The sequence below is a fragment of the Bicyclus anynana genome, chromosome 23 (genome assembly GCF_947172395.1).
Source record: "Bicyclus anynana chromosome 23, ilBicAnyn1.1, whole genome shotgun sequence".
NCBI classification, from domain to species: domain Eukaryota; kingdom Metazoa; phylum Arthropoda; class Insecta; order Lepidoptera; family Nymphalidae; genus Bicyclus; species Bicyclus anynana.
In genome coordinates this window covers 7,177,583-7,199,635 of record NC_069105.1, presented here as the reverse complement: position 1 = coordinate 7,199,635, position 22,053 = coordinate 7,177,583, and the positions used below count along the sequence as shown (strand labels likewise).

The 22,053-nt window shown below is 37.9% G+C and overlaps 1 protein-coding gene across 1 annotated transcript in view; it reads left to right on the top strand.

Annotated features, from left to right (window-relative positions):
• Positions 1-2,510: 2,510 nt before the first annotated feature.
• LOC112056057 (myotubularin-related protein 8) overlaps positions 2,511-22,053 on the top strand; it is a 53,801-nt gene continuing 34,258 nt past the window's right edge. The window contains exon 1 of the mRNA XM_052888815.1: positions 2,511-2,655. Coding sequence (XP_052744775.1) covers positions 2,539-2,655 — 117 coding nt within the window. The 5' untranslated portion in view covers positions 2,511-2,538. The remainder of the gene's footprint in view (positions 2,656-22,053) is intronic.

Genomic DNA, 22,053 nt, shown 5'->3' with positions numbered 1-22,053 from the left:
AAATAAATTAAAATACATAATATAATATTACTACATACTACTTGTGATATGACAGGTAGCAGCAACAGTGAATGTGCTGTATATTGTGGTAGCGGAAACACCTCGAGCAGGTCCCAGGATCCCTTTAGAATGCTTAAACACTCACCTGCCCTGCCCGTCATGCCCACGCTTAACAGTTTGTGATCAATGATTACAACACAAAACATGTTACTTCTATGACAATCTACTATTTATAAGATTATTTTAGACTAGCATGGGATTTCACTTTGTTCCCATTCAATCAGTCCAGTTGTTTCACAGCTTATTCAATACTAGCAAGTAATCAAATCTTTTATCTATATAAATAAAAATAAAATAATTATATACAATATGGTGATTGACAGACATCATTAAAATACCTTCATTGTAAATAATTAGAAGCCTCAATAGTTCAGTGGTAAAGAGGCTTGACTCATCACTGAGAGGTGGTGATTTGATCCCTGCCTGCTGGACTTGTTGCACTCATACCCACTCCTTCTACAGTCCTACAGTCTTTTTTGAATAATTGGAGGGGAACAGGAATATTGGTCATATTTTTAAGATATTTTAATTTTTCTTTGAATCTGCAATCAGCCGTTGTACTTTATGCAGGTGAGTTGTGAGACTTTAGGGCGGTTTTTGAAAGGAGAGCCATAGCTCTGCCGTCACCTAGTCATCGAGCATGTCAACTTGCTTCAGGCGTTTGATTCACTACCACCAAGAGCGAGCATCCGTGATAGTCCTAAGTATCCTTTGGATGCATATTGCATTGGATTTACTGCAGTTGCACCATATCTGAATGCTGTAAAGCCAGACAGGTTTTAACACTGCACAGTATGTGAGCAATTTGTTGTTAAGTCTTAGTGCAGACTGTCTGCCAAGTAATCAATGCATTTTAAGGATATGGGAAATATTCTGTAAAAAAAATTACATAGCTACCTGACAGACACCCGCCTATGTCTCTAAAACCTATGAACAATTTGTCTGGTAGCTCAAGGTAGATATTTATTAAGTATTTTCCACAAAATTACAAATTAACAGTGTCACTTGTAATAATGCATTAAAAATTGATGACTTTGAACTCAAGACTGACTTTGTTAGCATTATGAGGAGGTAACTGATACAACTACAATACATTACACTGTCTAAACTTTGGCTTACAATTATTCATAGACTTCCATATTTAAAATATATTTGGGGGTGGCCTTAAAACTTTAGGTTATGAAGATTAGGTTATTCTGATATATTACATAATTATATCAAAAGTTTAAAATTTTAAAAACTCTATCTGGTCTAGTTATATTCATAAAGTTGCAAATACAACATACATATTTTTGTCACACAAAAGGGTGTTAAAAGTTTAATGTTGATGTCTGTTTGTAGCATCGTAGCTTTCAAATAGATGGACTGATTAGATGTGGTTTTTTTTTTCATTTGAAAGCCTTGTTTCCTTGCGGTGGTTCTAGGTTATGTTAATACTGGTCCAGCAGTGTAAGAGTATCAGCTTTTTTCCCAAATAAGGCTTAAATGTTATCGCCGCGTTGCAACAACTTGCTGTACGGACGGCTTCAGTGTGCTCGTGGCGTTCGAGCCGTCTACATCTCTTGTTGTGTAATTCTTAATGGGTTACTTGGGATAGGCGGGGAGAGTGACTTGAGTAGAAAAGGAGAGTGTTTGTTAACAGTCAAAGGCGCCTTTAACCCTACACACAACATTCACAAGTGCGTGACTTCACTCAAGGTCATCCTCTGCCATTCTAGGGTCTTATTTTGGTTACAGTTTGATTTGTTAATTAAGGTGTCCTGACAAATGTTGTGAATTATAACATTTATTCGACATTGGTTTCTTATTTTTGTAATAACTTCTGAGTCCCCTAAAAAGGGGTGTGCTTTAAAAAATTTATTGGTGGTACAATTTTTTTTTTGCTTATGTTATCCATCCATTTTGTTGATAGCTCCTATACTATTTTCGCGACGGATTGCCGGGACGTCCGGATGTGTTACGACTGTATGAGAAAATTATCGCCGCCCCCTTGTCGCGCGCATGCTCTGAGATTTGACCTCTGACATTCGAAAATGGACTCTGCGTCACTCGCAATAAGAGTCCTGTGCAATGTACGGCGATATCACATTTTCGTCGCCGAATATTTGAGGATAACATCGGGATCCGGAGTGTTGTCAATTTTTGTTTAGTCTCTCTCGTGACGTCAGATTGGAAGGACGTTCGGATTGTATTGAATTTGTCTTGTCGGACAATACATTTGTATTTAAATAGTAATTAAATTCGTTATGTATGTCGTTAATTTGTAATGAGTGTCTAACTAATTTTGTGTGCGTGTATGAATTTAAAATAATATAAAAATGTAATATTATATTAAATAACATAAACATTATCTGTTGTTATTTTTAAACTATAACAGAGTTTACATTGGATTGTTTTTTTGCCAAAAAATTTTTTTTTTCATAATTATATATTGTTTACAAACACATTTGCCTGAGTGAGAGTTTGTAACGAATAGAAATGGCATTCAGTCTGACTACGTCGAACATGTTCGGCGAACTTGGTCGGTTCGCCAGTTGGTTCAAAGGCGACTGCATCGCACCTGAAGAGTACAGCGGCCTTGCAGTTACTGAAAAGGTGAGTAGAATTACATAAAACCCACGACGCTCAGCACCTATGCTAATGGTTGCAATGCATAGACGCAAAAAACACTGCTTACTCTTAAAGGGCTCATCATAAAGTAATAATTTTAAATTATTTCGTGGTTGTTCATTACGAATATTATTTAAACGGGTACATCCTATCCTACTTATATTATAAATGCGAAAGTTTGTATGGATGTTTGGATGTTTGTTACTCTATAATGCCGCTACTACTGAAGCGATTTAGCTAAAATTTGGAATGGAAATAGATTTTACTCTGGATTAACACATATGCTATTTTTCATCCCGAAAAATCCATGGTTTCCCGAGATTTGCGAAAACTGATGATTTTGATGATATGAATGTTTGTTACTTTTTCACGCCTCAACTACTGAACCGAATTGCCTGATATTTGGTATTAAGATATATTATAGCCTGGATCAACATATAGGCTACTTTTTATCCCGGAAAAATCCATGGTTCCCGAGGTGAAAAACTAAATTCCACACGGACGAAGTCGCGGGCGTCCGCTAGTACCACGATAAAACGATGAAATCTTTAATGTCAATATTTGAGGGTAGATCGGTTCTGCCCCTAACAGCTACTGTCAACTTCGCATCTCGCAAACTACATTCCCGTCGTCAAAGTGGTTCTCTCTCGGGCCCGCATGGGCCCGGGGGGAAACTTATCCAAGGCGTTTTGCCTCCTGTATGCGGTTTCTACTGTTCATTAAGATGGCATTGGATGAGCCCCCTGGCTTTATTGGTTGTCATATATTTTCTTTATATAATGACTGTCCGGTCCGAGTCAACAGATCTCTCTTTTTCGTCCAGAAGATCTCTGGGCATTGCCAGTCTATCCGGTGGTCGTGAGTGCCTCAGTCCCGTCGTGACTCCTTAAGTTGTAAATACATATACCAAGACGTCCCCTGGTTTTTCTTTCAAAAAATTACTGAACGTTGTGTTTAGTCTACTTTGAACGTTACAACAAACTTCAACCCCCCCATTTTAGGGAAGTGGGGGGTTAGAAAGAGACAAAAAGTTGCCTATGTCTCTCTTCATCCTTTCAACTATCTCCACTTAAAAAAATCACGTCAATCCGTCGCTCCGTTTTGCCGTGAAAGACGGACAAACAAACAGACAGACAGACACACACACATACACTTTCACATCTATGCTAATATTATAAAATATTATAAAGCTGAAGAGTTTGTTTGTTTGATTGAAAAATTCTTTCAGTGTTAGATAGCCCATTTATCGAGGAAGGCTATAGGCTATATTTTATTCCTGTATTCCTACGGGAACGGGAACCACGCGGGTGAAACCGCACGGCGTCTACTAGTTTATAAATATTAGTATGGATACAGTTGTGTGTACCCAACCTGACACGGTTGCAATGGTATTTGATACTCCTAATAGACTTCTGCGGTTAATCCCCCTTTGTGAAATTCACAAAAGAGAATAGCAAAGCATTATAATTATTATTATTATCAAAGATTCATTTGTTCTTTGTTCTCTGAAAGATTGGTGGTAAGATGAATGGCATTAATTTCTATTCTCATTTTAATTAAATCCTTTGAGAAAAAGTTATTTGATTTCACCTGATGCGAGAGCTTAAAAGGTGTACGGTTTGTTTACCGCATAGCGCATACTACTATCTGGTTAATACATGGTATCGTATAGGAACGCAATTTGCTTGTTGGTAGGATGGTAACTAACCACGACCGTAGCCAAACAAATGGAACAAATGGAACTGGTTGACCCTAGATCGTTGCTAGCGATTTTTGAGTCAAATTACGCCAGCAAAGTCGTCAATATCTTCTTTTTTTTAATTCTTTATAAGTTAGCCCTTTTGACCTGATGGTAAGTGATAATGCAATCTAAGATCTCAAGGAAGCGGACTAACTTATTAGGAGGAGGATGAAAATCTACACCCCATTCGGTTTCTACACGACATCATTCCGGGACACTAAGCCGCTTAGCGTTACGTCTTTGTCGGTAGGGTGGTAACTAGCCAAGATCGAAGCCTTCCACCAGAAATTTCAATTTTGAAAAATCAAAGAAAGATATATTTTTTTTAATATTTATGCTAATTGCTAGAACTCATACATAGGAAAAAAGTTATTAGATATATCTTAGATATTATTGCATTGTTTCATTGGGATCTTCACCGTATTTAGCTAAAAACCATCTCGCTTTTTTACCTCGAGGAATAAAAAATACATATTTACATTTCTCGTCTTGATAGACTTCGGAAAGTAAATGAAATTCGTTCAACAAAAAGTTGCGATTCGTAAATCGGACTTTGCTTTGTTGTTCCAATAATCTTGAACATTTTCCGTCGAACATCTTTGATATCGTAATAAATGTGATCGCTTAAGCAATTAAAACCGCCCCCGGCTTAGTAGCGTTGGAATAAAGCCCTTTAAGAAATACCTTAGCTTTGAGCTAAACGAAATTAGTTTGAAACTGAGCGGATTTAAATTACCTTCTACTTGAAGGAGCTAAGAATTAAAATATCTAGTCTCTATAATTATCTAGTCCTGTGGCGGATAGGGGAGAAGGGTTGTAAATTCAGGGGTTAAAGCTCCCCTCATTTCTCATTAGGTCTATAGTTTAACTCATTTTTTTTATTCTTTACAAGTTAGCTCTTGACTACAATCTCACCTGATGGTAAGCGATGATACAGTCTAAGATGGAAGCGGGCTAACTTGTTAGGAGGAGGATGAAAATCCACAGACCTTTAGGTTTCTACACGACATCGTACCGGAACGCTAAATCGCTTGGCGGTACGTCTATTCTGGAAGGGTAGTAACTAGCCACGGCTAAAGCCTCCCTCCAGCCAGACCTGGACAAATTAAGAAAGGTCCAGCCGGGGATCGTACCCAGGACCTTGTCTTGTAAATCCACCGCGCATACCACTGCGCCACGGAGGCCGTCCGGCTATATCGAAAGACAGTTGGGACCTGATTGACGAGGTGCATGGACAGCAATTTTTAAAAAACTAACTTCAAATATTTGACGAAGGTCTGAACGGAGACTAATTTTTTAAGCCATTGGCATATTTTGATATAAAGCACTTTTCATCCAGTAAACAGATAAGTGATAGATCCTCTACTAAGAGCATTAATTGGGAATTAAGTAAAATTACAAACAACACATCTACGAATATGTATAAATATACGTTATATACTCTCAGACTAGTAATATATAAAGTGGTATACACAGCAACTTTGTATTTGATCAAAGCAACAAATTGGTCGCGCATGATCAATTTGCTGTTTCCAATTTCCTCTGGATTCAATTTGCTATCTCAAAGCTTTGCCTGGAGCAAACATGAGCTGGGATTCCTCGTTTTATTACTGAAGTTTTTCCTGCCATCTAAAATTAGCAAATGTAATATTCTTTTGCTTTATTGTCGCTTTAAGTTGCTACAAGTATGATTATTTTGAGAAGTCATAATCATATGCTAAGAATACAGAATTCCGAGTCAAGCTGTATCAACATTGAAGACATAATTATACAAGTAAAAATATCATCAATAGTAATTATTTGATCAATGTTGACAAGGATTATTTATTAAAGCTGTTATCATAAAATTAAATCGCGTCAGTCAGTTATAAATGTATCCTTTCTTAAAGGCGCTGATACACTTGACTTCACTTGTAATGAGCATTCGTGCAAATATTACATCACAGAAAAATACGAGAACATTTTAGGGAGCATTATATCGAGCATTCTAGTGCTTGATCGAATCGAGCGTTCGCTAGAATTCTCAAAATGTTCGTAGCACTATTTGGCTCTTTCCTTGGCTCGGCTCGGCTCGTTATTCAGTTCGACAAATATAAAAACGGCGAATGCTATGTGTTCAAGTCTATCAGCACCTTTAGACCCAGAAAGGATCTGACGTCGGTGGCTCAAGTTGCTCGGGTATCTGTTGCTGGATTAGAAAAAGGTGCATTAGAATCCTTTATGATATTTCAAATAGTGCTCATAAATGTCTTTAAGGATCTGAGATTGGTATAACACGTTCTTTCATTGTTTATCAAAGAACTTACTATAACAATAAATTGTATCCATCATTGATATGTGTCATCATCATTTTAGAGCTAGGAGGAATCTTATGTCGGGGTTACAGTTGCGAAAAAGCGAAAAAGCCTGTTAAGCCAGCATATCTCTACTATAGGTGTCACTTTTTACTTATTTTATGGCTTTTCTCATTATCTGTCATATTATAGTTTCCGTAACGTATGAATCTGGTTTCATAATTTAATTGGTCTTGATTGAATAGTTTTGGTCCTTTTATTTCAAGGTCATTGCTATCATTATCGTCAGTTTCGCCTCAAAATGCATAGCCTCCTTCTGAGAACCTGCTTAAGGCTCGCGTGAAATAGGGCTCAAAACACGTCTAAGTGCCGACTTTATGGAAGGATATTCCCATTTCGCTCAATTTTATCGGTTAATGCGAGTTATTTTCACCAAGCAAAAATACCGTGGTGATGTTGAAAGCGCATCGGAAACACTAGAACCGCCAACAACTCGAGGACTTATCTCCGGTGGGTGAGAGATACCTTGAATCCATCACCTGGAAGTCCTCGTCAAGGAGGCAAATGGCTGTTGTGAGCAAGTCACCTGAGTCTGAATTGAAACAGCGCCATCCAATACCAATAAAATGCTTCCTAATCGTGTTATGGCTAGTTGTTTACGTATATGAGCTGATCATCGACTTTTATTAAAATAACTACAAATGTGGAAAATGCCACAAAGTGAAATCCATTGTCTCTACACTCCTGACCTTAATCTTTTGTAATGAGGAACATTATCATATCGGGTTACAAATGGATGCCATGTTGTCTTTAATGAGCTTATTTTTCCTTTTCTTTGTACAAAGATAGGATGAAGTAAGAAACAACCAATCGGAGAAGTTTGTCTTCAGTTTATGAGTAATACATATACAACTATCTAATGAGATGCGTTCGATTATTTAGTTTGTTGATTGATGTACTCTTTCTTACGGTTTATTCATAAGTGCAGCATTATAAAAGGTTCTATTACTAACAAGTTAGGTTTTCTTTACAACTCCTAGTAATAAATTTAAATCTAGTTTATTCATAATTAATAAAGTATCTAATACTTACAATTAATTAATTTATTTATTTTTCTTTTTAATAATTTTCAAACATATTAATATATGGACGATTTTGGAGACTCTCCAACACAATATTTTTCCTTAAACATAATAAAGTAATTTTTGTTAATGGTATGTCTCAGTGCTCTCTTAACATTGTTAGACAATTTTAAAATGTCTATGGTTTATCCATAGACATTAAAAATGAGTTTTCATTAAAAAAATACATCTTTTAAATCTTTTTCATATGTTGGTCTCATAAATAACCTAAATGAAAATGTCTGCTCGTGTTTAATGTAGCGGAATCGAGTCGACAGATATTGGAGTTAATCGATCAATACGCTTCGTTGCCTCTCGTCAATATCTTGAGATAGTCTAATTAATAAAATCTTGAGAACTACGAGTAAGTTTCACTTTTATAAATTAACTAGCTGACTCCGCGTGGTTCCCGTTCCCGTAGGAATACGGGGATAATATATAGCCTATAGCCATCGATAAATGGGCTATCTAACACTGAAAGAATTTTTCAAATCTGACCAGAAGTTCCTAAGATTAGTGCGTTCAAACAAACAAACAAATTCTTCAGCTTTATAATATTAGTATAGATACAGGGATGATCGACTTACGTCGCTAAAAAGTACTATTTTCATTGTGGTCGAATCGGTTGTGAAATATTCAATCTATGGAACTTTTATAGTCAATCTTTGGCTTTAAAAACTTCTGCGACAATTTTACATTATAATTTTATTATTTTATCTAATAAACTTTATCTTATCTTATTAATTCATCAATGTTATTGTTTTTTTTAGTACGAGTAGATATTACTGGATGTCCTACGACCATGTCGTTTTTCCACTCGAATTAATTGACGACGGACGTGTCTTTTTACGAGTCCTGAAATTCGATTAGCTTGAAACTCTGCCGGCTTGCTCATTTCCGCTAGAGACGCCTTTATTTCACCCCCGAGACCGGGGTTATAGGCATTTTATAAAGGCCGACCCACTTTTACGACCATATCAGGAAGTCGCAATTCATTTTGAGAATTTGTTGTCGATCGCCTTTATGCTTTCTTTTAATATGTTATAGCCATTTAAACGGCAAATCTTTTTTGTTATGACAGACTAGTTACGCTTCGCAGTTTCACTTGGTTAAATCCTCTGTGAATTTTAGTTTAAACCTAGCCTAGAATGTTGTTGGTACTGAGTCTGTTCCTAAAGGAGGCCGTCCTGGTTCTGATTATTGCAAAAAAGGGACCTTCACAACTAGAGACAAACTATGCGCTGCATAAACGGAGTAGCTTCCTATTCTTCACTTTAAATATTTTCTATTTTTCTTTTTAAGAAAGATATTTCTGTGGAATCAGTGATGGAATACTTTTTTACCATCATGTTAAGGTGATCATCATCATGTCCTTACCCTTATCCCACTTTTTAAGTGGGGTCGGAATTTTAATTAAATTGTAACTACTAGAATCTAGTATAGTATTTTTAATGTGTTTTATATGATTCCTAATTTATTTTTTAATCATTTACTATCTTGCGTAACAATTTATTTACAGTTGTCTCATTAGTAACTTTATTTTATATTTTTGTTTTTTACTCTATTTAATCTGTATGCGACTTACATACTATCGATATACCTAACTTATTTCTTTAGTGTTGATTTCGTTCAATATAGATCTCCTGTACTTTTGAACTGTAGAAACGATATAATATGAATAAATTCTCAGATAAAAGCATTCATCCTATGTATTTGCAACATAAACTTGTAAACCTAAGGCATGAGAGCCTTTGAGTTCGTCTGTGATCTGGGATGCGATGAGAGCTTTAGCCTCGAAGCCTTTCTGTATACAAAACCTGTGGTTCTTATATCTTTGAGATAGAGTTTTTTTTTTAATGTTTCACTTAACTTTGGATTGCTTTTTTTAATGTAACTTTTTTCATTAGAATTATTTAGTTTTTATTTATGCACCAATGTAGCAACTTTGTTCTCAGGTATTTTTCTGGAAATGCATTACATTCCACGCCTTTCATTCAAGAAAGGCTTGTCTCGTTGGGTGGAAAATCCTTTTCCAAACTAAGTAGGCTGTCCAGTTTTAAATTTTTTTATATTACTCGATCTTTAGTACCTAGTAACGTAATTTGAAATTAACTTTCCTTCACACCATTTACAATAATCTTAAACAGTATTTATTATTTCACTAGCCGACGTCCCGCAGTTTCACCCGCGTAGTTATCGTTTCCGTGAGAATAAGGGGTTAACATGTAGTATGACACTCAATCTTTTTGTTTGTTTTTACACGCTTTATATTAGCTTCACTTGTGTGCTTCTTAATTTGACCCATATTGCAGTTCCATTCAAGAAGAATTGTCGGATTATAATCGTTCATGTAACAAGACTCTTTATGGTAGGTATATTTTAAAGTTTATTAGAATTTAAAGTTATTTTTCCTACTATTGATACTATTGATTGAATTTTGTGTTATAAATGATTATTAGCTTCCCGTCGTTGGTCGTTACGTGCTTTGTCAAATGATTCCGCTCTGTGCGTCTATATTTTGTCTGAGTTGTAAGGATCACCGGTTTGTGCGCAACTGACAGTTATAGTTATAGGTATATAAATTCGACTTAAGTCACACTGATAAAAGCAATTGCTTTGTAGGATGACCCTCTTCGCCGAATAAACCACGCAAAAGCAATTCTGATACATTTTTGATTTTAATGGCATATTTATCTCCTGCAGTCTTTGATTTAGGAACTGCTTTAGATGTTGTCAAATTAAGCAAAATTGCACGATATTTTTTATTCTGAATTGTAAGGATCACCGTTATGTGCACATGTAAAGTTACGATACGCATACTCGACTATAGTGACACCTTTTCGCCAAATAGACCACGTAAAAAGCCATTTTTTGGTTTTAATGGTTGTTGGAGTTTTATTGCATGAAGTAGAATACATTTTATTAAATACTAGCGGGCGCCCGCGACTTCGCTCGCATTGAATTCAGTTTTTAACAAATCTCGCGGGAATCATGGATTTTTTCGAAATGAAAGGTAGCCTATGTGTTAATCCAGAATTAAATCAATTTTCATTCCAAATTTCAGCCAAATCGCTGCAAAATTGGCATAGCTTCTTACAAACTTTCATCCCTATTCTATCCCCATGGGGGTAGAATTGATCAGAATGCTTTCTCAGTGGATGCCTAACTCATAACATCTACCTGTATGTCAAATTTGAACCCGATCCGTCCAGTGGTTTGGGCTGTTCATTGATAGATTACTATGTCAGTCAGTCCTTTAACTTTGAGTTTTATATATTTAGATAGTTCGGTAAAGGTGCTCATGTGAAGTAGAGTTTAAGCAACAAGTAGTTACGTTTTTAGCGATTGAGGTAAAATAAATGTACAGAAAAGTAAATATATATTCCACGTTATTGCACAATAAGATCTGTTTGAACATAATAAGCTACATATTCTACAATATCGTGTGAGCTTCGTCGCATTGTTATCAGCAAGTTTCCAATATCTCAGGAGTATGTACTAATATAGCTGACCCCATTTCTCAGTTCGATACTCAGGTACCGCACCGGGTAAATGGATTACTTTATGTATTGTATTATGTATATAAATAGACTATAAAGAAAGGAAAGGACGAAGTAATTGAATAGTATATACAATATTGGGCACTGTTTTCACATGTGCTTTAATTTTAAAACCTACGCTTTTCATGGACGCAGGGTAGCATTTTGTATGCATTCCTTGCATACTCTTATGGATATTACTGTTTCCATGGGCAATTTAGCTACTGATTTCTCTTGAAATTTCTTAAGAGACATATCGTTATATCTGTTCGAATGTGCTATTAAACTGACCATAGTTTGTACTCCAAGGTATTGTGCTTTTTTAGGGCTGTGATTGTATACTTCTTCATTTTCTGTGTTGTGTTCGTAATTTTGCTTGTTACGATCGTTATCTTTTTTCATTAGCAAATAGGATATTTCTGTGTTTTTCGCCCGCTTATCGAAACATTAACTGTTTTGATAGATACATTCTTTTAAACTGTGTAGACCCATTTAAAGTATTTTCTGTTACACTCGAATTTCACATCTATTCGAAGACTTAAGGTAGTCCCAGCGTGATTGTTGATTTTTTATAATCTCAATTGTGCAATAGCTATGAGCAAATTGATTGAGGGAATGTGCAGTTACCACGGGAGTTTTCTTTTTTGTGTGAAAAGAAAACTCCCGTAGCAATCTTAGGGAACCGGACTAGATCGTCGAATGGTAAATATAAATCTGTATGAGAAAATATTCTCTAACAATAATTTTAGTTCTTAATCCCATAATTATTCGGAGTGCTACCAATGTAGACAAACACAGCCTCTTCGCCTCTCGAAATGTTTCCCAAATATTACGTCACTTATCTACAATAAAAATAAATGCTGGAGTCACTACAAATAAAAATACTTCGAAATGGGATTCAATTATCGGGATTCAGACACTCCCGTCTGTCCGACCTGTCGTAAAGGTAAATTCAATATACAGGAATTTCCAAACCTTTACCTTACCTACCCTCATCTCTTGAATTTAATCCATTAAACGTAGTAAGGCTAATGGAGACCCGACGGCTCTGTGAAATACCAAAGATTTCTCGCAAAATGTCACAAGAGTGAATGGACATTTTCCAGCTAAGCGCGCTTTAAAGCATTGACGTTCATCTATTATTATTGTCAAACGCTCTCCGACCTGATAAAAGCTGCTATGTACAAACCTTGTATGTCGTAGCGAAAAATAGTTTAATTTTAACCAGGAACTGATTGTAGTTTAGATCGAGACTCCAAAAGTTCTGCTTGAAGATCTGCAGTAAAGAAAAAAATCATTTCTAGCTCTATATCAGAATCAGAATGATGCTTTTATTTCTTTATTCTTGCTTTTTTCCCTCTTATTTACGTGTTATTCCATACTCCCTCAAGCCTACTTGAAGTAAAAGAAATTAAAAATGATGATGAAATGAGCAGCGTTGATTTCATTTCTTTTATATTCATAAAAATAGAAATGATTTGCCAAGTTATTTCGAAAATTTGTATCTGCTTTTACAAAGCCCTCCTTAAGGACTTCAATAAATTAAGGTTTATTGTTACACAGTTAATTTATAACTAAGCAACGTTACAATATACGTTACGAATAGTATTTGGAAAATAATACACTCCGTTTAAAATGCAATTCTCGATTAATTCAAGTGCCAAATCAATTTGGATACGTGTCAGCTGATGCTGTATGCCAGCATACAGTTTGTCTCTAACAAGCAATTTGTCTCGGGGCCCGATATAATTTAATTGACGCACTTTCGTAGATGAGTTGGTAGAGAGTTTGGTAGAGGAGTGAGAGACAGTTTAGACAATCAGTCTATCAATCTCGGTTAGGGTTGACAATTTTTTTTCAGAAAAATATAGTATTTTTCAGATTTTGCTATAAAAACTAATAGTAATAATAACACCTGCCACCCGTCGGGAATGACATGTTTTTTTCCACTCAACTAAATATAATTTTAATAATTTAAAGAAATACAATAAATAATTCAAATAAAATAGAAATTATCATCAATATAACAAGTGAATAATACAATGAACCCAAATAAGATAAAACATGCGACGTGGAGGCGGCAGAACGAGCGCACAAATCAAGAACTATGAATCGTCGTCATCATCGCCGTCGTCGCCGGAGGAATTTAAAACCCCGCCAACATCTGCGGGGGATGTGACACCCACTCCGGTTCGGAGGACTCATCGAGGTGTCACCACACGGCGGCGGCAACAACAACAGCAACAATACCAGCAGCAGAGTGACGACGATATACTACCGGAGAGCTTGGGGCAAGTGGAGCTGCGGGCTCCAGTGAGTGCTCCCGCTACCGGTGGTATAGTGCGCCGCATGAGATGGTCTCGTCCACTCAATGAGAGCGTCATGCGTGCGTACTATGGGGCAACAGAGGGGGGAACTAACCTTACTGCGTACCGGTCAAGGATGTTGTCTATGTTTCAGACTCTTGAGCCAACAGTGATCGTGACTGCGCAGCGACTATCGGATCAGGTGCGAGCAATCCAGCGACGTCATCTGCTGGATGAAGCTAACCTTGAACGACTGCGCTCTACTTCAGTACAAATCGATACCATCCGTAGCTTACCTCAGCAAACATTGCAAACCAACATCCCAGAGGTGCTACAGGATGGTATCGATATGCAAGTAAGTAGCCAGAATTATGAGCAATTGAGGAGAACTTTGGAGGATTCTATTATGACATATAGGTACATGCCTCTTAATTTAAGACCAAAATTGCCTCGTTTGCCTGTACATAGACGAAATATGGCGTTAGTGGGGGTTCTAGATCAGATTTTAGGTGAATATCTCGTAACATCTGAGGACCTAAGTGATACGCATTCGATTCTATTCTGTGGAGCCGTTGCGGCGTGTCGTATTGCGGGTGTCAAATTCCCTGAACCACGCACGGCTCCGCAGAGGACGGGTCAAGCACCAGCTTGGCGGACCAGAATCGAAAGGCGTATCACACTGACTAGAACTCTCATAGCTAAGCTAATCTGCTTCAAGGAGGGCAACAATCGTCCTAGAGTTATGCGATTTGTGACTCAGGCTTTTGCTGGGACTGACACACGTCCGTTCCAGTACTTGGCTTGTGTCACCGAACGCATTGACTTCTTGAAGCAGAAAGTCTATGCATGGGCACAACGCATTAGGCGTTATAAAGAGCGTATTGACCGGTATAATCAGAATAGGATCTTCCAAAGTGACCAACGGAAAGTGTACAGGAACTGGGAACGATCCAGTGTCTGTGTGACAGATGGGGAACCTCCGACTTCTGATGCTATGTCAGATTTCTGGCGTAGCATCTGGTCGGCCCCCGTAGGCCACACTGAAGGCGATTGGATGAGTACTGTCAAGGAAGAGTGTGCAATGGTGGAAAAAATGATTCCGATATCCATTACTACAGAAAATGTAAGTTGTGCAATTCGTCCGGCGTCAAACTGGAAATGCCCAGGACCGGACGGATTGCACAACTTCTGGTTAAAATGGTTTCGTAGCGCCCATTCTATCTTGGCAGTGCAATTTCAAAATGCCATTGACACTGGATCGCTACCGGCATTTTTAACAACTGGTGTCACGTTCCTGCTACACAAATCCGGAAGTACCACAGACCCCAAAAACTACCGACCGATAACATGCTTACCCACCATCTATAAGCTCCTTACATCCATTCTGTCATCAAAATTAACGATGCATATAAATGCAAATCATATTTTGGCCCCAACACAGAATGGATGTAAGGCCCGGTCTCGTGGTACAAAGGAACTTCTCCTCATAGACACTGCTATTTGCCAACAGGTTCGGCGAAACAGAAAAAATCTCACGGCTGCTTGGATAGACTACAAGAAGGCCTATGATTCGGTGCCTCATTCATGGCTCATGGAGGTCATGCGGTTGTACAAGGTCGATACAACACTATGCTCTTTTCTTGAGTCATGTATGGGACAGTGGATGACAGTTCTTCGTCACCCAGGCGCTTCTGAGTGTTCTGAATCGAATGAACTGATAGGGATTAGGCGAGGTATTTTCCAGGGCGATAGTTTGAGCCCTTTATGGTTTTGTCTAGCCCTTAATCCTCTCAGTACTTTACTGCGGGATTCAGGGCTAGGCTTTCGCCTTCGCAGGGGTGGTGAGCTCATATCTCACTTGCTTTACATGGATGACCTCAAGCTGTATGCATCAAAGCGTACAGACCTAGTGTCATTGCTGAAGATTACTCAAACCTTTAGCAATGACATAAGGATGGAATTTGGTGTAGACAAGTGTGCGGTCATCAATGTAGAGCGAGGAAGGATAGTGAGCTCCGAGAATATAGTTATTTCAGAAACTGTCATTCTCAGATCACTCCTTGAAGGCGAGACCTATAAATACCTTGGAATGACAGAAGCACTTTGTATTGAGGCAGGGAATATGAAACAGGTAGTGAAGGAACGCTTCTTTGGCCGCCTGAAAAAAGTCCTAAAAAGTCTTTTATCGGGCGGTAACAAGGTGCGTGCCTTTAATAGCTGGGTCATGCCCTTACTCATATACACTTTTGGCATTCTAAAGTGGACTCAAACCGAACTGGATTCCCTGGACTGTAAAGTCCGCAAACTGCTGACGTCATACCGGATGCATCACCCCCGTTCATCTGTAATGAGATTGTACCTCCCACGCAAGTGTGGAGGACGTGGCTTCTTAAACGCCAGGAACCTCCATAATCGTGAGGTGTGCAATCTCAGAGATCATTTTCTCAAGATGAATGTGAGTATGTATCAGGATGTCGTTGCAGTGGATAAGGGACTTACCCCGCTATCCCTAGGCAAAGAGAACTGGCGCAAGCCTATAGTAATCAGTAACTCAGATCGTGTGGCAATATGGAAGAGCAAGGAGTTGCATGGACGATTCTACAAGGCCCTTACTGGGCCGGATGTAGATCAAATAACATCTGTATCTTGGTTGCAATTCGGTGACCTCTTTGGGGAAACCGAGGGTTTTGTCTGTGCAATTATGGACGAAGTTATAAAGACGAGAAACTACCGGAAACACATTATGAAAGATGGCACTCTAGACATCTGTCGAGCGTGTCATCGTCCTGGGGAGTCCCTCAGGCATATTGTGTCCGGGTGTTCTCACCTTGCTAACGGCGAATACTTGCACAGACATAATCAAGTAGCCAAGATAATCCACCAACAGCTTGCTCTTCAATATGGCCTTATCGATTTTGAGATGCCTTACTATAGGTACGACCCAGCGTCAGTTCTTGAAAATAGCAGTGCATTGCTCTACTGGGACCGAACGATTATCACTGACAGGTATATTGTAGCCAATAGACCTGATATAGTGCTAGTCGATCGGTCAGTGCGTCGTGCAATAATTGTTGATATTACTGTTCCACATGACGATAATCTGGTTAAAGCCGAAAAGGAAAAAGTATCAAAATACTTGGACCTTGCTCACGAGATTACCGCCATGTGGAATGTTGAGTCAACTATTATTGTTCCGATAGTTGTTTCAGTCAATGGTCTTATAGCGAAAAGCTTCGACCAACATCTTAAGAAGCTTTCGCTTAACTGTTGGATCAAGAGTCGGATACAAAAGGCAGTGATTCTTGAGACGGCGCGTATTGTGAGGAGGTTCCTCACTCTGGAGCCCTGACCACCGGTTGCTTGGACACTCAAATGTCCCGCAGCGGGAGGGTGAATTTTTTTTTATAAATTTTTAATAATGTTTTGTATTTTATTATACTTATATTGTTAAAAATTTAAAAAAAAGAAGTAATAAATAAATGAGAGGGAATAATGATAATACTTTATGGTAAACGCAAAAAATACAAAGTGAAGTATTTGCTATTTATTTAATTTTTATAAAAACTATATTTATGTGCACTTTTTGCATTTTTTAATAATTTTTTATCTAAAATAAATGTGAGTTTTGCGTTAATACATTCAATTTCAAATAATATAAATTGAAAGTTACCCTACCCTACCAAATATTTTGATAAAGGGAATAGTGAATACAAAAATTTACATTAGTGTTTTTTGTACTCACCAATGCACCAGGCAATCTATCAAAGGAAAGATTGTGGTGAGATAGTGAATGGTTTATAGCATCAAACATTTCAGTCGCTTGACGAACTTGAAAAATCTTACTTTGCAGTAGAAAAAATTAAACTTTAATTACTTGAATAACAACTATTCAAAAATAACTACCAAGTATAAAATCAACGTTTAAGTAATTTTTCAACACCTAGTACGACTAGTAAATTGCACTGAAAATAGTGATTTTTGTATTTTGTAGAAAAATCAATAATCAATAACATATTATAATGCATTATTTTAGTAGGCCCTAATGGCAGCTATCGCCCTGACACGACACCCTGTATATTATAGTACGGTTGTCAACGCTAATCGGTGTACGATTCTAAACATGAGGGTAAACGAACATTTTTAGGATTCCGAACGTACTTATTTATAAAAACGGTACCCTTATTTATCTTGGTTTTTGCGATCAACGTAGTAATGGTGCAAAACGTGTTCCTGATTAAAGTTTGTAAAAGTAGGACACCGGATCTAGAACTGGTGACATTTGATATAGAAACTACGCCGATCCTCCTCGTTAATCTTTCAATCCAATACTGACGGAATAAACTTTTAATTGGGAGTGTACTACGAGCTTTTGAGGGACGACCTCAGTGTGATTAATTATTTATTAGTGTGCCTGTGTGATAGTTCTAAATATGTTATTCTGCGTATTGCGTTTGTTTTACTTAGTGGCGTAACTTGCCTTAGAGAGGCCCTGTATCAAAGGTTTTTTTTAAATTATTTTTTACAAGTGAGTGATGATGCAATCTAAGATGGAAGCGGGATAACTTGTTAGGAGGAGGATGAAATCCACACCCCTTTCTGTTTCTACACGACGTCTTACCGGAACGCTAAATCGCTTGACGGTACGTCTTTGTCGATAGGGTGGTAAGTAGCCACGGCCAAAGCCTCCGACTAGCCAGACCTGGACCAATTAAGAAAACCTCAATCGGCCCAGCCGGGGATCGAACCCAGGACCTCCGTCTTGTAAGTCCACTGCGCATACCACTGCGCCACGGAGGCCGTCAAAAGTTAGTTGTGGGGCCAAATAGACGAGCGGCAAATCTCGAAAATATGTTTACAAGTTTTTTTCTCCGGTACGCACCAGATTAAGTGAGATTGTGGGTTAAATTTTACTAATTTTTGCTTTCACACGTAAGGGGCCCCTGTAGCCTGAAGGCCTCGTATTATTGATACGGCTGATACGGTAGTAGCTACGCCCCTGGTTTTACTGCTGGTGCGCGATAGCAAAATGTCGTAGAGCCAGATAGCCAGAGCCAGGTGGCGCAATTATGTTAGTGATCTCTTTTACCCGCCAATAGATAGATAGAGATAGACGACAATATGGCGGCACTTTTGATTGGTTCCGATTTTGGCCACGCGCAAACTTATCGTGCGCGCACTCTACCTCCGAAAATCAGAGGAAGTACCTCTCTCAGAAATAAATATGTACTTACTTACTTCTTCTTACTTCCTTCGGCGCTACAACCCTTTGTGGGTCTTGGCCTCCTCTACCACTTTTCTCCATCCATTTCTATGCCTTGCCTTTCTTTCCCACCCAGATATTTTTTCCATTTTTTGCAGGTCCTCTTTCACACAATCTAGCCAACTTTTTTTAGGTCTTCCTTTTAATCTATTTACCTGTGGCCTCCATTCTGTCATCACTTTAGGCCCTCTAGTATTTGGCATCCTCTCTACGTGTCCTAGCCACTGAAGACGTTGGGCTTTACAATGACGCTCTGTTGTTTCGCCTTTCACTAGGTTTGCCAATTCGTGGTCCATTCTATGGCGATAGGTTCCGACTGAACTTCTTATGTATTGTTACAATAATGCAAATTTATTTGGAGTTTGGACCCATGTGGGGCGTGAAAATTGACGCTATTGTGAGCGAGCAGTATCGTGTAAATAATTGGATTCCCAAACATCCATCCCATTACATTCATACGGTGTGAATATTCTGTCAATTTTGCTGAATGTAATTTAAATGGATGGGTGGTTTCGGGGCGCGATGCTCTCTAAATACTGGATGTGAGTTAAAATGTTTTTGTCGGTATTTCGGCTTTGTTACGTAAATTTATTTAGGTAATGGAGTATTTGGAGGCTTTAATTAAAGTAAATGGTATGAAAGGTGATATGCTTACCTAAGGTGTTGTTTACTTGGTGCTGTTTGTTGAAATATCGATTGAGATAATACAATGTCTTTTGTCTACTTGTAAGGCCTTATATGATGATAAAACTTCTTTTACGGCCACCGTGGCGCAGTGGTAAGCGCGGTGCAATTACAAGACGAAGGTCCTGGGTTCGATCCCAGCCTGGGCCGATTGAGGTTTTCTTAATTAGATTAGTTCGATTTACCGGTACAATTCATGTAGAAACCGAAATGGTTGTGGATTTTCCGGTACGATGTGCAATTTCATCCCACTCCTAACAAATTAGCCCGCTTCTATCTTAGATTGCATCATCACTTACCATCAGGTGAGATTGTAGTCAAGGGCTAACATGTAAAAAAACTCCTTTATAACCCTACAATTTGAAACCCAGGTATGCGCTATTTCATATTCCTTATTTAATACTAGAAAATGCACCGCGGTTTCAATCGCGTAGTTCCTTTTCCTGTGGGAACACTTAAATATAATATAATGTTACATAATGAAGATGTAGTCTTCAAATGGTGAAATTGTTTTTAACAAGCAAACAAAATAAAATCTTACTTCTGTTTATTAGTTTACGAGTAGATGTCATTATGATATTGTTAAATGATACGAGAGATAAACAAAATGAATAAGGATATTTGTCAAGCTACTTAAGTTGCGGTCAGCCCAAATAAATAGCAGTGCCTACTGAATAGTTTATAATGTGGGAGCCTTTGGGCGGAGGATTATGTTAAGTCTTATGTACATATTTAATGCCCCAAATGTAGCCTCGGTTGGCTGCGCGGGTAACTTTGTGCTAATTTTTTGTTTAAATAACCCTTAAACTTAACACAAGTTGCTCTGTGCGAAAGTTTATTATCCAAACATTGATATAATAAAACATATGCCTATGAAACTTTGTCTATTATGAAATTTTGTGGCTTTCTGTTAAAATAGTACCTACATTATGATGTAAGTGCGGTAAGTTGAAAATTACATCCGAGACGATATTGAAAATATATCTTTATTGCTACCATTATGCCACACATCACAATTATCGTAGAATAACAAATACCCTGCGATATGTGGCATAACCTAGAAAAAGGTCCCAGCTCAGCATATTGCTGTATGCTCCCTATATGCAAAAAAGCATACAGCGCTGATTTTCAGCTAGGACCCCGTTCCAAGTGCCACCACGAAAACAGGCAATATAAACCCGTATTTAAAGCTTTTAACTACTTTAAACTTATAACTAGTTATATTGCAACTCGATCCGGAAGCGAGAGCTATAGTAAGGAAGCAGAGGCTTGTAAATATCAAAGCGCACGTATGTCATACGACGTTTTATAACACATTTGCGAGGAAACACAGTTTGAACACACTTTCTGAAAATGAATTTGCATCTTTTCCTGTTTCCCATATGATGATATTTTAATACGCTTGTCATATTTGCACAGTTTTTTCAGGCAAATAGCCAGTATTACATTTCCGGTTAACATGCCTCGACATGCTCCATGTTTAAAAAGCAGATGGACGTCAGTTTCTTGAGGTGCTTGAATGGCGAACTTGCACCGGAAAACGCAATCCCTCACTAGGTGGACTGGTGACATCGACTCTCGTGATCTAGTGATTCCGAATGATACATACAAACCGGGATACATGTAAACCGGGATGATTTCTTCCCGCGGACATTCACGTGGCTATGCTATGGTTCTCATTTAAAAGTCGTTATTGTAGCTAAATTATGTCCTGTCTATGTCTGGGGACTTTCTCAGTTTTAAATTCCAAGGTTTCAACCTGGTTTCAAAAAAAAAAAAGAATTCTCTAGCGTCAGATTTTTCTCGGTGTTACGAATGTTGTATTTTAGTATGAATGTTTAATATGCATAAACTTTTCACTTAAATAACGCTTGAAAGTTCAGAATTCCGGGGCCTCTCTGAGGAATGCTTTGTAACAAAGTTTTACTGCCCAAAAATATGAATGTTCATCTGTACAATAAAAGTTGTTTCGAGAAAGCGTCCTCGGAGTTTGTATTGCGATTATGTTTTTTTTTTTAATTATGTTTTTAATAACACTCCAGATGTATTGTAATACTTCTAGCTAACTACTTTGCCATACTTATTGTAATCATTGTAACTGTTGTAAATTATAATAATTAAGAGCAACTGTTGAGTTTCTTGTCGGCTCTCCTCAGCAGAAAATGCTTTCTGAACCGATAGTAGAGTCTTTACAAATAGTCACACTTGACGTTTCAAAAGTGCTTGTAAACTCAGCCTATTTGAAGTAAATTAATTTTGATTTTGATACCTAACAGGCCGGTATCAGGCTCTTCTCTGGTTTCTAATATCTCTTCTGCGCACTGTAGCGCGCTTCAGTAGCGGTGTACTGAATGTGAACATACTTGACCTTCCACCCGAATTATCTTTGACTTTGTCTTCGTGTCTTCAGTAAACGATGTCTCCCTCGGCGCTGCTTT